Source organism: Oncorhynchus masou, chromosome 10, assembly GCF_036934945.1.
Source record: "Oncorhynchus masou masou isolate Uvic2021 chromosome 10, UVic_Omas_1.1, whole genome shotgun sequence".
Lineage (NCBI taxonomy): Eukaryota > Metazoa > Chordata > Actinopteri > Salmoniformes > Salmonidae > Oncorhynchus > Oncorhynchus masou.
In genome coordinates this window covers 15,146,227-15,159,864 of record NC_088221.1, presented here as the reverse complement: position 1 = coordinate 15,159,864, position 13,638 = coordinate 15,146,227, and the positions used below count along the sequence as shown (strand labels likewise).

The window sequence follows — 13,638 nt, the reverse complement described above, 5'->3', positions numbered from 1 at the left end:
AGATGAATGGTTTTTCAATCAATAGCATGTTCAGTGACATGTCAGTAAAATTAAGGGGACCTGTCAAAACGGCACAGTTGCTATATAAACTAGACTCAGTAAGGCAACATGCATACTAGGTAGAACTTTACGAGCTAACGTTAGCTGTTAGCCAGCAAACTGGGCATTATGACAGCCTAGCTATAGCTAGACCTGCCCCATACATTGTTAAAAATTGTTTGGTTATGTCAGTTGCTGTCAAAAAAATGGCAAGTTATCAATTCATTAGAAAATGTCACTACAATCTAGCTAGCCAGTTAACGTTAGCGATTAGCCAGCTAGCGCTCTTAAGCTAAGGACTTACCCAGTTTCTCGCATGACATTACTATCTCCACAGTCACAGGCCCCACCAGCCTGGCTCCTGAACATATTGAAATCATGGCCTGTGTGATCGCCGTTGTTAAAACACTCTGCGCAGAGTGACATGCAAGGAGAAATGCCACAAGTCCGACAGCGGTATGCCACAAAATTTGCTGTCCAAACCAAGCCGCATAGAGTAGCATTGTCATAGGACCGGACCGTTTTGCAGAACTCCTCGAAACCTTCTTCTCCTGCTATTAGACATTTACACCAGTCAAGAGCCTCGGTGTCTGCCGGTGGCTTTTCTGGATTAAGAACAGAATCAAGCAGCTCTTGAAGTTGTCGGACACCAGAGCTGTTGTCAGTCCGATTAAGGTCTGACTTTAAATGAGCAGCAGTAGATTTCTTGTCCCGGCGTAGCAGCAACGCCGCCATCATGCACTCTGGCTTGTACACAAATGTATTTTTGTTGTCCTGTTGCTACGTTCTCGTAATTTCTCGCGATACATTCGATATTGTGTTCCGCGTCTATTGTGTTAAACCAATGACGTATATAAATCACTGGTTCAAACACACTGACCTGGCTTCATTGCAAATCCACATCCAGTGTGGCAGGTGATCAAGCTGTGTAGTAGTTTCGGCTACTGCTGTCCAGTAGGCAGCTGATCAACCGTGACCATGCAATTTTGTACACCAAAAGTTATATAGATAAACCATCATCACAACCCACGATTAGAGTAAACTAGCTAATCCCTAACTATGGAATGATAATTCCAATGGTGGCAGTAACTAGTGGAATCAGAAAATGTTATGCATATTTTGTATTGCAAAAACACCATGATCATAGAGCTGTACTACTTTTCTTAGCGTCTGTTCCACCTCGGATTGTTTTCATTGAGACCCCACTAATGCGGAAGTGTCACGCTGTACACCTTCCCCGTGGCTCTGAAGAGGGGTGTGCTGTGAGTATGGCATAGAATGCTAAAATTCTAGCTCAAATGTGGCCAGCAAAGGTAAACAATCAAACCAATTCTTGGATTGCATTTACAGGGAGCAGTTGTCGAGTACAATCTAGCTTCCTTGATATATGTTGCCTTTCCGATAGGGCTCTCGGCGTTGTGTGTTAGTTGTAGCAGGTCAAGGTTTGCTATCCAGCCAATATGAAACTGAAAGCGTTGGAAAGTTGTCTTCAACAAGTGGACGCCTTTGAAGAACCCAAAATTCTTCTTGAACAATATCCAACCAGCCCTCACATTGCAGGTAAGACTACTCCACAATAATCAATATAGGTGGCCCACTAACGCTATAACATTACAAACGTGTGTTTGTTGTTGAAGATAGACTCAGCCGTATGACATTACGTCATACACATCCGAGCGACTTTTGCATAGATGTCAACTACAACAATCTGCCAACCTCCTACTGGCTCTTCACAATTTGTTTGCATGCCAATTTGAATTGTGTTGTAATTGAAATTGCTGAGTCTAATTTTAGTAATTTAAACGTATCTTTTCAGCATGTATGCTTTATACAATCCACAACACATTTGATGACATCGAGGGCAAATTGGTTGCAGATTTGGGATGCGGATGTGGCGTTCTTAGCATTGGAGCAGCAATGCTTGATGCAGGGTAAGAAAATAACACCAACTGTCTGAATAAAAGCTATTGTACTGGAGTATTTATCTAACCACTCACCTTCCTCTCTTATAGTTTGTGTGTTGGGTTTGACATTGATGACGATGCACTGGAGATATTCAAAAGGAACTCTGAGGAATTTGAGCTGACCAACGTAGACCTGATCCAGTGTGACATGTGCTCCCTGAGATCCCATGCATATGCCAAGAAATTTGACACTGTGATAATGAATCCTCCATTTGGTACCAAACACAACCAAGGTGAGATCATATTTTAAGGTGATAAAACAACCAATTGATGTGTTATAAACCTTTGATTGCTTTCTCAAAAATAAAGGTATGGACATGCAGTTTCTGAGGACGGCTTTAACTATGGCAACAACAGCAGTATATTCCCTTCACAAAACATCAACACGAGACGTAAGTTGTCAGAACACTCCATGGTGTACTACTCTTTCAACAACTTCTGCCATAAGTGTTGTCTAATTCCTCTTTTTGCCTAATTACAGCACATACAGAAGAAAGCAAGTGACTGGGGAGTAAAAATGGAAGTAATAGCAGGTAACAGAAATGTCACAACAGAGTTGTAGTACTCGAGTCTTGATTACTTCTGACTCACCTTACCGTGACTTGTACTTGATAGGCAAACTATTAGCAAGGGTTGTTCTCTAGCTCCACCTCCAATCATAGGCTACATAACGCTCAAGCAGCTCTGGCTTCCTCGTAACCACCAGTCTACAAAACTGATATTAAGTTTAAGTCTAGCAATGTCATTCTTTCACCTTGAGTATAGGAAAGTAGGCTGTTTGAATTTGTCATCTCACTCACTTTTTTCCCCACAGCATCCCATAGGCCGGTTCTGAAAAGTCTCCCTTAAATTTTTGGTATTCACCCACATATGTGAAAAGTAGAGCTGTGAGCCTGTTTATTATTGACATTCTTATCAATCTGACAGGAGTAATAGCCAATACTGCCTGGAGAATATATCCCTTCAAAACATTAAATGTTCAGTTGTCAAATCAGCAAATGAAATGTGTGAGCCTGCGTATGGATATGTTTCATAGGCTATTGCAGGCAATTATCACCATTGGGTGACAATTCTTTGCGTTACTTCAATGCTCACAAATCTTTCCGTCACATTTCTGCTGGGCAGATATCTACTGTAGAAGCCAACAACCAGCACTAACCAAAATGTCTAATGAACCCCATTCACTTTGCTTTCACTGTGCACAAACCAATGTTCATGTATTTTGTTTAACACCGATTCAAGACTTGAGCACATGGACTAGGACTCGATAGTCAGCCATAGGAACTCCACCACCGGCAACTGACTTAGCCAGAGGGACTTGTGACTCAACTACAACACTGCAGTGGAGGTGACGAACAAGTACACATGAAACCTAACAATGTGTTTCTCTCCTTGACAGAGCTAAGATATGACTTGCCAGCGTCCTACAAGTTCCACAAGAAGAAATCGGTAAGAAAAATGTTGGCAAGTCTAAATTGTTGAGACAAGTGCTTTGAACATATGCTTCTGAGAATCTGACTTACACTCAACTTTAATGGCTATTCACAAAAGTAAAAGGAACAAGATCTATGCTTTAGGACTCAACCGTATACACTTGATTAAAACAATTGAAAGAATGGCACTGATTAACAATTTTCTATTAACATGCACATCTTTGTATGGAGGTGACTAAAACAGGCGTAATATGCTCCCGCTGAAATGAAATGATTTGTTTAGATGCAGTCAACACAACTAATGAAATCCATATTAAATTAGTCCCATAAAGTATGTTCAGGGTAGAACTTGATAGGTATTGACCATGTAAGATGCACACCACATTACTGATAAGGCTGAACACTTTCCAGTCTTATATTCTAAATTGTTTTCTAGGTTGACATCAAGGTGGACTTCCTACGGTTTTCCACAACATGAAGCCTCCACTGGAATGAAATAAAGTTGTTTTCAATGGGTATCTTTTCAAATAAAATGCCTCAACGAGACGTGCTAGTACATTTAAGAACCATTTTCAGTTTTGACAATTTTTGCAGCTGGAGCATCAGCATCTTTGCACACTTCTTCCAGCGCTCGCTTCTTCGGGCTAGGAGGTGCTATTGGAGAAATGGAATTTAGAAGGAAAACATTAGATACTCAATTGTTCCAAAGTTTATAATTGACACGTCTCGGCAGAATCATATATTGCGTGATTAACATAACTACTTTTACCGTCATCATCACTATCATCAAATTTGGTCTTTCTGCCTTGGTAGTGTGACTTGCCATCACGTCCACCCCTGTCCCTTCGTCCTCCTCTCCCCCCTCTACCACCTGATTTTCGGCCACCTGTAAAGAGAGGAAATGCACCATCAGATCAGAAATGACATTAAGATACATTTAAAAAACGCCTTGAAATAGGTTACCTCTACCACCTCGACGTCTGTTGAGAGATTCCTGTTGGTCTTCAATTATCTTTTTCAGAGCTTCCCTCTCTGCATCTCCCTCCACCACTTCCCACGTAACGTCTTCACCTTTAATTTTCAAGTTTCCTCCACTTGCTTCCTTTGCCTTATCAAGAGCTTCCTTGGCACTCACTCTGAAGAGGATGGTACCCTGTAAGATAATTTATTTCCTATGACATTTGTAATTGAAGGGTGGTTCAAATGGTTTATTACACTGCAATTACTACCTCTTTGGCACCCCTGGTGAAATCAATCCATTTGATTTGACCATGACCTGAGAACACCTCGTGAAAGTCCTCTCTTGAAACACTGTCAAGATTGCCTGAGAACTTCAACAGGCATCCGGTCTGCTCGTCCAGAGATTTCTACAGTGTAAAATAAAGCAGCAGACCTTTAGAACAACTTTAAACCTCCCTGTTTTGGGAAGAAAAATACAAAGGGTCCTATCCAATAGAAGCAAAAAAAATGGCTTAAATAGGTGGTGCTACACAAAATTGTCCAATAACAGATGCTACTTTCAAAATGTTCAGCCATAATGAAAACCCTTTCAAAACAATCTCAATAAGGATTTGTGATAGCACTTCCAGAGATCTTACCATTTCCTCTTCCTCTGCTTGTTTTTGTTTTTCGTCCTTGTCACTGTAAAACAAATTTAATTTGGAACAATTTACTTGAACAAAAAAACATTCAGAAAAAAAAAACATGATTAAAAGATCAGTAATGTACTCACTGTTTAGCCTTAGCCTTGGACTCTGCTTTTAACAGTTTTCTATCCTCTGATTTCTTTGCATGGTAGTCCTCTCTGAAAACAAGAGCAGAGTTAATTCATACCCTTTTCACCATATTAGACTTGGTCGTGGTAGTTTAGCCTCCGCCTACCTTGAAAGTATAATCATATCATTTTCTTTGAATGATTTGGTGTCTGTGCGTGCTAGGAACTGCTTTGATGCTTCTTCAGTGTCAAAAACCAGGAATACTGAGCCCTGAAAATGGATGGAGATGCTGAGTGTTTTGTATTACACGCATTATTTTCATGTACTAAATAAATTTCCCCCTGGTGGGATAATAAAGTTGATCTGAATCACCTTGAAATTCTTTTGGAAGTTGCGTCGCATCTGAATGTTTTCTATGACGCCTTTCCCTTTCAGCCACCCCTCGATTTCATCAAGGGTTGTCTCCAATGGGAAACCTTTCTGGAAGATCATAGAAAATGTTTAACATACAAACACAGGGCTCCAAACAGCTGTAATTAGGTGCATCTCGAATCTTGGAAAATTCAACTTACAATGTACACAGATTTGTGTTTGAGGGTATCTTTGTACTTGTCGTTCAGTTCTGGTAAGGGCTTGCTTGAGATTCTCCTGATTTTTGTCGTATCCTCACTTAATTCCAAAAGGCCAGTCTGGGATTTCTTCAGAGACTCAACAATTACACTGTGATCGGTAGTCAAGCATTTCAGCCTGAAAATGATAAGGGGAAAGTTACAAATTATGTTACAGCTAACAATAAACATGTATGTAGGCCTTACCAAGTCCCAAGCGTCAACTGATACAATTAAATTGCACAAACCTGTTAAACTTGAGCATGGTTTCCAGAGTCACCCAGCCATCATCGAGCTGCAACTGTTCTTTGAGGAACTTGTCTCTTGGAAGGTTGTGATCACCAAAGTAGTACTTTGAAGATGAATAAAAACGTGTCAATCGGGGAAGACCAGCATTTTCCATGTTTGTTGTCAGTATATATCACCATATTTGAATATACAGCTCCAGTATAATACCTCAAGCTGTTGAGCCACCTTTTTCTCAAGTTCAGACATTTCTTGAATTTCTGCCATGATGAGTCTGAAAAGAAGTAAATAGAGTATTTATTAGATACAAATGTGACAAATCAATTTTATTGATTTATAAGCAACACAAAACAAATGGAAAATGCTTTAGCGACATGCACGAGCCGTGACAGCTAATTACACAACGGACAAGCGCATGAAGTTTGCGTGGGGAAAAGCCTTTGCTCACCCACGTTTTCACTCCTGACTGAAGACAGTCATGTTACCCAGCCTAGCAAGCTACCTGGTACTATAGAAAGCCCGTGTGAATTGCGTTCACTAATGGTTACAGTAACATAACCTCTAAATTCAAAGGAAGACATGGCCTAACGGGCCGTTTACAGCGTGTTCAGCACGTACATGAAATGCCTCGCTCGGTCTGCTAACTCGTTACGTTAGCCTGCTAGTTAGCTAGCGTGTAACTGTTTCTTTCTCACGGGCCTCTAAAATATAAGATAGGACAATTCTATACAAAATAAGAGGACTTGCATAGTAAGTTTAAACGCTGGTTAATTGGAATATATTTACTTACTGTGATATATTGACTTGCTACCTGCAGAAATTCAGATTGATGAGAAGGCTTTCTTCCACACGCGCTAAATCACGTTGGCAAGCAAGTGGGTTGTCCTGCGTGCTACGGAGATCGTTGAGGGCCAAAACTGCCTTGGTGTGCCAAAGATTTATAACTAAACCAAGTAAGACCACTGCCTGTCATTTCCAATAGAACAAATGAGTCACAGTAGGCAGAACAGGCATGGACGTGGGCAGAGCCAAGCACACGGTAGCGAGATCCTATTGGCGCGTTTTAGAATAATTCTGCATATGTCCGTTAGGGAACGCCTACTCTGCTCATTTCGCCTTTGCATTCCTTCTACACAGCGCGATTAACTTTTTCGTAGGGTAAAGTCTACTAAACTTAGTCCACTCTGTTCATAGCAGATTCTTGTTTTGGGAACAGACATCTGTATTGAGAGCAACTGTTTCATCGATGAGAGCATTTGCAGAATGTCGGCCAAAATCGATCTGGGTCCATCTTCTCTCAGGGCCCGCCCATGGGCTTCCTCTCACTACCATATTTGGCAGTGAGTGGAAACGCCAAGCGGATGCTTGACATTTATACATCCAGTGAAATATCTGCCTCATTGTACTGTGGTTTTACGTTCTGCACTCGTGCCGAGACTACAGTACAGCGCTGCCTAAATTCGTATTCGATGAGGTTTAACGGTGGTTGGCATACAATAAATATTGCATTAACGCCACCTATTAGACTGGAGTATAACTCAATTATACTAAAATACACAAATACAAAAAACACCCTACCATCTAATGCGAAACTCACCAATTTAACATTTTTAAAAATACCATACTCCCCTATTTAAATATACTTAGTCCTACTTCAGGCCAACAGCCTGAAATGATGGTACACTACCACTTAACACACCCTGTAACTCTTCTGATGTCAAGTCTCGCACACTCAAATACCTCTCTGCAGCTGCCACCACAACCGCTATTTTCTGCGACTTACATTTCATCCCTGCAGTACAGTTGATAACCATTACTATAAATGCCAAAATTCCAATCTTACTGAAACATATATCACTTGTTGGTTCATTCTTATGTACTGGTACAGATCTACTACTCACACCACTCCTCTTAGGATCCCTCCCCATTGACACATCTTCTTCTACCTTCTTCACTGCCTCAACATATGACAACTTCTGCACTACTCTAATCCTGAAAAACTCAACTTGTCAGCTTTCACAATTACCTCTATCCCAGTAATCACTCCTTTCAATGGCACCCTTTTCTTGAGAGCAAAATAATTCACATCTCTTGCCCACATTCGTTTAACATGGAGCGCCTGCTCCCTTTGACCAGCAGAAACACAAACAACTTTCACAAGACCACTTCTGGTTACCCTCACTGATTCCACAGCACCCAAATCTGTTTTCACCCACCCTCATATTTTACCTTCAAACAGCTGAAAATACAATATTTTTGTTTATTGAAAAGGTTCACAGTGGTTTAGATGGTACAATGATTCTCAACACTATACTTCCTTGTTTTGTCACATAAACTGAAATTAGGCAAACTATGACAAGCAACCAGGAAATGGTGGACAAGCAACCAGGAAATGGCGGAGCAATTTCTGCATATTGCATCTTTAAAGTTACATTTATCAAGTAAAATCAGGTGCATACTGAATCAATCAACCGCAGACTGTTGCAACGTTTAGGCAGTGGTCTGCTTCTGCCTATACATTTTTGAATCCATAATCATCAGTTTGGTTTTTACCAACAGCTGTTGTAGCTCATTCTTTTTACATTCAGAATCAGAGGTCTAAACAAAGTAAACCGAAATAATTGTGCATCCCCCAAACCCTAAGATTCAGGTGTATGGTTGATGACATTTGTGCTTCAAATGTAGAGATTTGTCTAAAAACTGTGTGCATATGTAGAGCTCTACAAGGTTAACCTGTCTAAGCCAAAATTACACAACTGGTAATGTTAAGTGCATGAGAACCAATGTGTTAGATGTATAAGTGGATTGAAAATGATGTGCTCTTTTTGTAATATTAAACCAGCAGCAATCATTTGTCACTGAACATTCATTTTTGGCCAACTGGTTATAAAAGATACTCTAAACAGCGTAACTGTTTAAAGATTCTTAGCACCTGTCACACACATACAGTGCCTTGCGAAAGTATTCGGCCCCCTTGAACTTTGCGACCTTTTGCCACATTTCAGGCTTCAAACATAAAGATATAAATCTGTATTTTTTTGTGAAGAATCAACAACAAGTGGGACACAATCATGAAGTGGAACGACATTTATTGGACATTTCAAACTTTTTTAACAAATCAAAAACTGAAAAATTGGGCGTGCAAAATTATTCAGCCCCTTTACTTTTAGTGCAACAAACTCTCTTCAGAAGTTCAGTGAGGATCTCTGAATGATCCAATGTTGACCTAAATGACTAATGATGATAAATACAATCCACCTGTGTGTAATCAAGTCTCCGTATAAATGCACCTGCAATGTGATAGTCTCAGAGGTCCGTTAAAAGCGCAGAGAGCATCATGAAGAACAAGGAACACACCAGGCAGGGCCGAGATACTGTTGTGAAGAAGTTTAAAGCCAGATTTGGATGCAAAAAGATTTTCCAAGCTTTAAACATCCCAAGGAGCACTGTGCAAGCGATAATATTGAAATGGAAGGAGTATCAGACCACTGCAAATCTACCAAGACCTGGCCGTCCCTCTAAACTTTCAGCTCATACAAGGAGAAGACTGATCAGAGATGCAGCCAAGAGGCCTATGATCACTCTGGATGAACTGCAGAGATCTACAGCTGAGGTGGGAGACTCTGTCCATAGGACAACAATCAGTCGTTTATTGCACAAATCTGGCCTTTATGGAAGAGTGGCAAGAAGAAAGACATTTCTTAAAGATATCCATAAAAAGTGTTGTTTAAAGTTTGCCACAATCCACCTGGGAGACACACCAAACATGTGGAAGAAGATGCTCTGGTCAGATGAAACCAAAATTGAACTTTTTGGCAACAATGCAAAACGTTATGTTTGGCGTAAAAGCAACACAGCTCATCACTCTGAACACACCATCCCCACTGTCAAACATGGTGGTGGCAGCATCATGGTTTGGGCCTGCTTTTCTTCAGCAGGGACAGGGAAGATGGTTAAAATTGATGGGAAGATGGATGGAGCCAAATAAAGGACCATTCTGGAAGAAAACCTGATGGAGTCTGCAAAAGACCTGAGACTGGGACGGAGATTTGTCTTCCAACAAGACAATGATCCAAAACATAAAGCAAAATCTACAATGGAATGGTTCAAAAATAAACATATCCAGGTGTTCTAATGGCCAAGTCAAAGTCCAGACTTGAATCCAATCGAGAATCTGTGGAAAGAACTGAAAACTGCTGTTCACAAATGCTCTCCATCCAACCTCACTGAGCTCGAGCTGTTTTGCAAGGAGGAATGGGAAAAAATGTCAGTCTCTCGATGTGCAAAACTGATAGAGACATACCCCAAGCAACTTACAGCTGTAATTGCAGCAAAAGGTGGCGCTACAAAGTATTAAGTTAAGGGGGCTGAATAATTTTGCACGCCCAATTTTTCAGTTTTTGATTTGTTAAAAAAGTTTGAAATATCCAATAAATGTCGTTCCACTTCATGATTGTGTCCCACTTGTTGTTGATTCTTCACAAAAAAATACAGTTTTATATCTTTATGTTTGAAGCCTGAAATGTGGCAAAAGGTCGCAAAGTTCAAGGGGGCCGAATACTTTCGCAAGGCACTGTACATAGCCCCTACCACTCATGGGCCGTATGGCACGAAGGAACTGCATCCATGGGATTTAGTTGATGTTTGTTGTAAAAGTACATTAAAAAGACACTACACACTGTAAATGCAAATGCATCCGTGTGTTCTTGCTGGGCTGGGGAGGCTTCCCACAACCTCCCAGGTGTCCAGCTCTGGGTCATACTTTTCAATGCTCTGCAGATACGTCCCCTTTGAATAGGAATATCCCCCGGTCACATAGATGCAGCCATTGATCACTACAGCACCACACTCCATCCTCCTCTCCTTCATCACTGACAACTGCCTCCACTCATCTCTCTCTGGGTCGTAGCAGTCGGTGATCGTAGTCTGTCCTCCCACCAAGTACAGTTTGTTGTTCAGAGAAACAGAGCACAGGCCATACTCTGAAAGCATGAGTACAAGGATTTCCTTACTAAATATTACTGAATACAAATTCAAATAAAATGCCCACTTCCTTCAAAATCTGTCATACCTGGATGAGGACTGATTGTGACAATGTTCCATTCATTTATGTCCGGCCTGTAGGCCTGAATTTTTTCATAGGTGCTGCTTCCTCTGGATCCATAGTGGCCACCGGTCACATAGATTGTGTCATTCATGACACACGCAGTGGCATTTCCTACACCTTTGAAAGAGGAAGCATTTGATCAAAAACAGTGAACAGCCAAAACAATCCTGATTTCATTAGTGCGACTCAGTAAAGTATTTTGCATGTTATTTTAATATGCAAAATAACTTGAAAGTAATTATTTACAGGTCAATGGCTAAGAATCAAATAGTGAATGAGTGGCCAAGATCGCTTTTGGCCCAACCATGTGGAACGGACAAATTCAAGGGCAATACTAGAGCAACACAGACCTGCATGTTTGCTCAGGTGTCTTCTCATTGTAACTAACTCCTCTGTATAGTGCTTCTGTTTATGTTTTCATACCTTGTATCATGTTGGCTGTAGGGAACCATTTCTTTTTTAAGGGGTCATAGAATTCAGTCTCAAGTTGTATAGCTCCCCCTCTGTACCCTCCTATGGCATAGATACAGCCGTGTAAAGCCACAGAACAGTGGTAGTATCTGGCAGTGATCATGGGACATCCCTCAGTCCATTCATCACAATCACCATTATAAATCCAAACTGTGTCCAGGGCTTCAATAGTCTCAGTCATATAACCCCCAGTCACATAAATATTTGCCCCCAGTAAAGATACACTATAGCTCTCTCTGGTCTGGTCAGGCATGTCTTTTCCTTGCACCCATGTGTTGCTTATTGGATCCCATATGTGGACTTCACAGAGCGGATGCCAGTAGTACCCTCCAATAACATACATGCTTGAGGACACTTTCTTCCTGCTCGCTGAAGTCTCTTTGCAGTTGGACTTCAATGCGCTGATAATCAATGACCTTACTTTTCCCTCATTGCCCAGTAAGCATTGCCTCTGTCCATCCAGGGCAGTCTTGAAGTACACCTCATCCAGCTCAAGATGGACACAACAGAGTAGGCCCTGAACGTGATCAATACGGTTAACAATGTCATAGGTGACCCATTTGACCACCGCATCCAAGAGAACGTCATCCTTCCATACGTTGATGTTCTTAAGAGACATGACGGAACTCAGCTTGTCGTAGTCCACCTCCAAGAATTCCTCCTGCTGTAGAAGGTCCTCAAACCTGCTGAGCATTACCCTCCGTGCCTCCCGCTCCAGCTCAGGGCAGATGTGCAGCTCAGCAAAAGAGTGCATACCCAGGCAGTTGTCCACATCCAGGAAGCGTATAAGGAAGTCTTCGCAAGCCTTCTTCACTGAGCTGAACTGTAAGAGGTCTGCTGCCTCCAGCAGGCTCTGTACATTTGTCTCCGTGATGTTCACCCTGGAAGTGTATACGTAGTTCACCAAAGCACTCAGAACGTCATAATCAATCCCTGTCAGTTTGATGAGGTTGTTTGACCGCTCCTTCATGTCGGCTGTGAACATGACTTTGAAATAAGAGCTGCGGGCTGACAATGCTGCCTTGTGACAGTAAAATACCTGTCCCGTGGCACATTGTAGGGTGATGTCGGTGAATATGCCACCTAGGTAGAACTCTCTCAGAGCATCCAATAGTTCATTTGGATGGGCGATGTCACAAAAGTCATAAATGTAGCTTCCTTTTCCTTTGTCTGACATAGTGGCTAGAAAATGAAGAGAAGATAGAACACATCATTCATAATTTGTGGCTTTAATTTATTGTGTCATTTTATATACTATAGGGCTAAAAACAACTCAAATCTGATAGCTTTCTTTACATGTTGGCTTCCATCTTTACCACAACATAGGCTACTACAATATTAGGGCTATTTAAATCTATACACACATCAGTAGGCTACGATCTGAGAGTGCAATAAAGGCTCTCGAGTAATCAGCAGAGGACATGAGTTTCTACTCTCAAACCACTGGATTCTATACTACTAAACATTATTCACAACATTGTACGAACCATTTATCTTCAAATCCATATTCCCTCATTCACGCTTACCTTTCCACCGTCTAATGGCATGAATTGCGCTTTCTAGACTGAAACAGGCGCTCGCAGACACTAACCTCAAATTAGCTCTCAGGACCTTTGTGGCACACCGCTGTCCTATTTTGGTATCTGTGTATAGTTGGAGAGGCGCCGGCTGTCACCCTGCTCCATATACTCCAGCCTGCTTCACAGATAATAGGCTACATACAACCAGCCAAATAGACCGCTTTAGCGAATCACCGTTCCCGTTATTCCCTGGACACACATTCTCCAACCACGACAATGGTTGAGTCGAGACAGCATCGTTGCGCACAAGGACAATCAATACCCCAAAGTGAACAAAAAAAACGGTATGGTTGGTAGCCTATTTTAATTTGATTGAGGAATTCCCCCACCGCAGAGCCACTTCCATTCAGTCTCGTTCGTTGCCATGGCAGTTTTAGCCAAATCCTAATAAGGATTAGGATTGCATAATCTAAAGAGAGATTGTAGTGTGGTGCCATGAACAAGTGCTGCATCAAACCTTATGACCAACACTGAT

The 13,638-nt window shown here is 41.4% G+C and overlaps 4 protein-coding genes across 6 annotated transcripts in view; 1 reads left to right on the top strand and 3 right to left on the bottom strand.

Annotated features, from left to right (window-relative positions):
- The window catches only part of LOC135547209 (E3 ubiquitin-protein ligase ubr3-like), a 41,556-nt gene extending 40,375 nt beyond the window's left edge, over positions 1 to 1,181 (bottom strand). For both annotated transcript variants that reach the window (XM_064975986.1, XM_064975987.1), the window contains exon 1: positions 344 to 1,181. In XM_064975986.1, coding sequence (XP_064832058.1) covers positions 344 to 777 — 434 coding nt within the window. In that variant the 5' untranslated portion in view covers positions 778 to 1,181. The remainder of the gene's footprint in view (positions 1 to 343) is intronic.
- A 63-nt stretch (positions 1,182 to 1,244) lies between these two features.
- mettl5 (methyltransferase 5, N6-adenosine) lies at positions 1,245 to 5,513 on the top strand. The gene is made up of 7 exons (XM_064975989.1): positions 1,245 to 1,599; positions 1,856 to 1,970; positions 2,052 to 2,236; positions 2,313 to 2,395; positions 2,485 to 2,536; positions 3,403 to 3,452; positions 3,873 to 5,513. Exons 1-7 carry the CDS (start codon positions 1,500 to 1,502, stop codon positions 3,912 to 3,914), a joined length of 627 nt encoding a protein of 208 aa, XP_064832061.1. The 5' UTR covers positions 1,245 to 1,499; the 3' UTR covers positions 3,915 to 5,513.
- LOC135547210 (lupus La protein homolog B-like) lies at positions 3,517 to 6,930 on the bottom strand. The gene is made up of 12 exons (XM_064975988.1): positions 6,796 to 6,930; positions 6,216 to 6,279; positions 6,008 to 6,111; positions 5,724 to 5,898; positions 5,524 to 5,631; positions 5,318 to 5,421; positions 5,169 to 5,240; positions 5,035 to 5,077; positions 4,666 to 4,803; positions 4,400 to 4,589; positions 4,206 to 4,322; positions 3,517 to 4,090 (listed from the first exon to the last, which is right to left on the bottom strand). The coding sequence occupies exons 2-12, from the start codon at positions 6,270 to 6,272 to the stop codon at positions 3,996 to 3,998; spliced, it is 1,203 nt and encodes a 400-aa protein (XP_064832060.1). The 5' UTR covers positions 6,273 to 6,279; positions 6,796 to 6,930; the 3' UTR covers positions 3,517 to 3,995.
- A 3,537-nt stretch (positions 6,931 to 10,467) lies between these two features.
- On the bottom strand, positions 10,468 to 13,482 carry klhl23 (kelch-like family member 23). 2 transcript variants are annotated; one of them, XM_064975483.1, is made up of 4 exons: positions 13,110 to 13,482; positions 11,536 to 12,765; positions 11,077 to 11,229; positions 10,468 to 10,987 (listed from the first exon to the last, which is right to left on the bottom strand). In XM_064975483.1, the coding sequence occupies exons 2-4, from the start codon at positions 12,758 to 12,760 to the stop codon at positions 10,677 to 10,679; spliced, it is 1,689 nt and encodes a 562-aa protein (XP_064831555.1). In that variant the 5' UTR covers positions 12,761 to 12,765; positions 13,110 to 13,482; the 3' UTR covers positions 10,468 to 10,676. The 2 variants fall into 2 exon arrangements, with proteins under 2 accessions (XP_064831555.1, XP_064831556.1); XM_064975484.1 differs by having other exon boundaries at positions 13,175 to 13,482.
- Between the last annotated feature and the right edge of the window lie 156 nt (positions 13,483 to 13,638).

Coding starts and splice junctions, on each gene's coding strand:
- mettl5 (XM_064975989.1), top strand. CDS start 1,500: ATGAAACTGAAAGCGTTGGAAAGTTGTCTTCAACAAGTGGACGCCTTT. Junction 2,237..2,312: donor TGGTACCAAACACAACCAAG/GTGAGATCATAT, acceptor TCAAAAATAAAG/GTATGGACATGCAGTTTCTG. Junction 2,396..2,484: donor ACAAAACATCAACACGAGAC/GTAAGTTGTCAG, acceptor GCCTAATTACAG/CACATACAGAAGAAAGCAAG.
- LOC135547210 (XM_064975988.1), bottom strand. CDS start 6,272: ATGGCAGAAATTCAAGAAATGTCTGAACTTGAGAAAAAGGTGGCTCAA. Junction 6,112..6,215: donor AGGTGGCTCAACAGCTTGAG/GTATTATACTGG, acceptor TCATCTTCAAAG/TACTACTTTGGTGATCACAA. Junction 4,590..4,665: donor TCACCAGGGGTGCCAAAGAG/GTAGTAATTGCA, acceptor ATTATCTTACAG/GGTACCATCCTCTTCAGAGT.
- klhl23 (XM_064975483.1), bottom strand. CDS start 12,760: ATGTCAGACAAAGGAAAAGGAAGCTACATTTATGACTTTTGTGACATC. Junction 11,230..11,535: donor TACAGCCAACATGATACAAG/GTATGAAAACAT, acceptor CCTCTTTCAAAG/GTGTAGGAAATGCCACTGCG. Junction 10,988..11,076: donor CACAATCAGTCCTCATCCAG/GTATGACAGATT, acceptor TCATGCTTTCAG/AGTATGGCCTGTGCTCTGTT.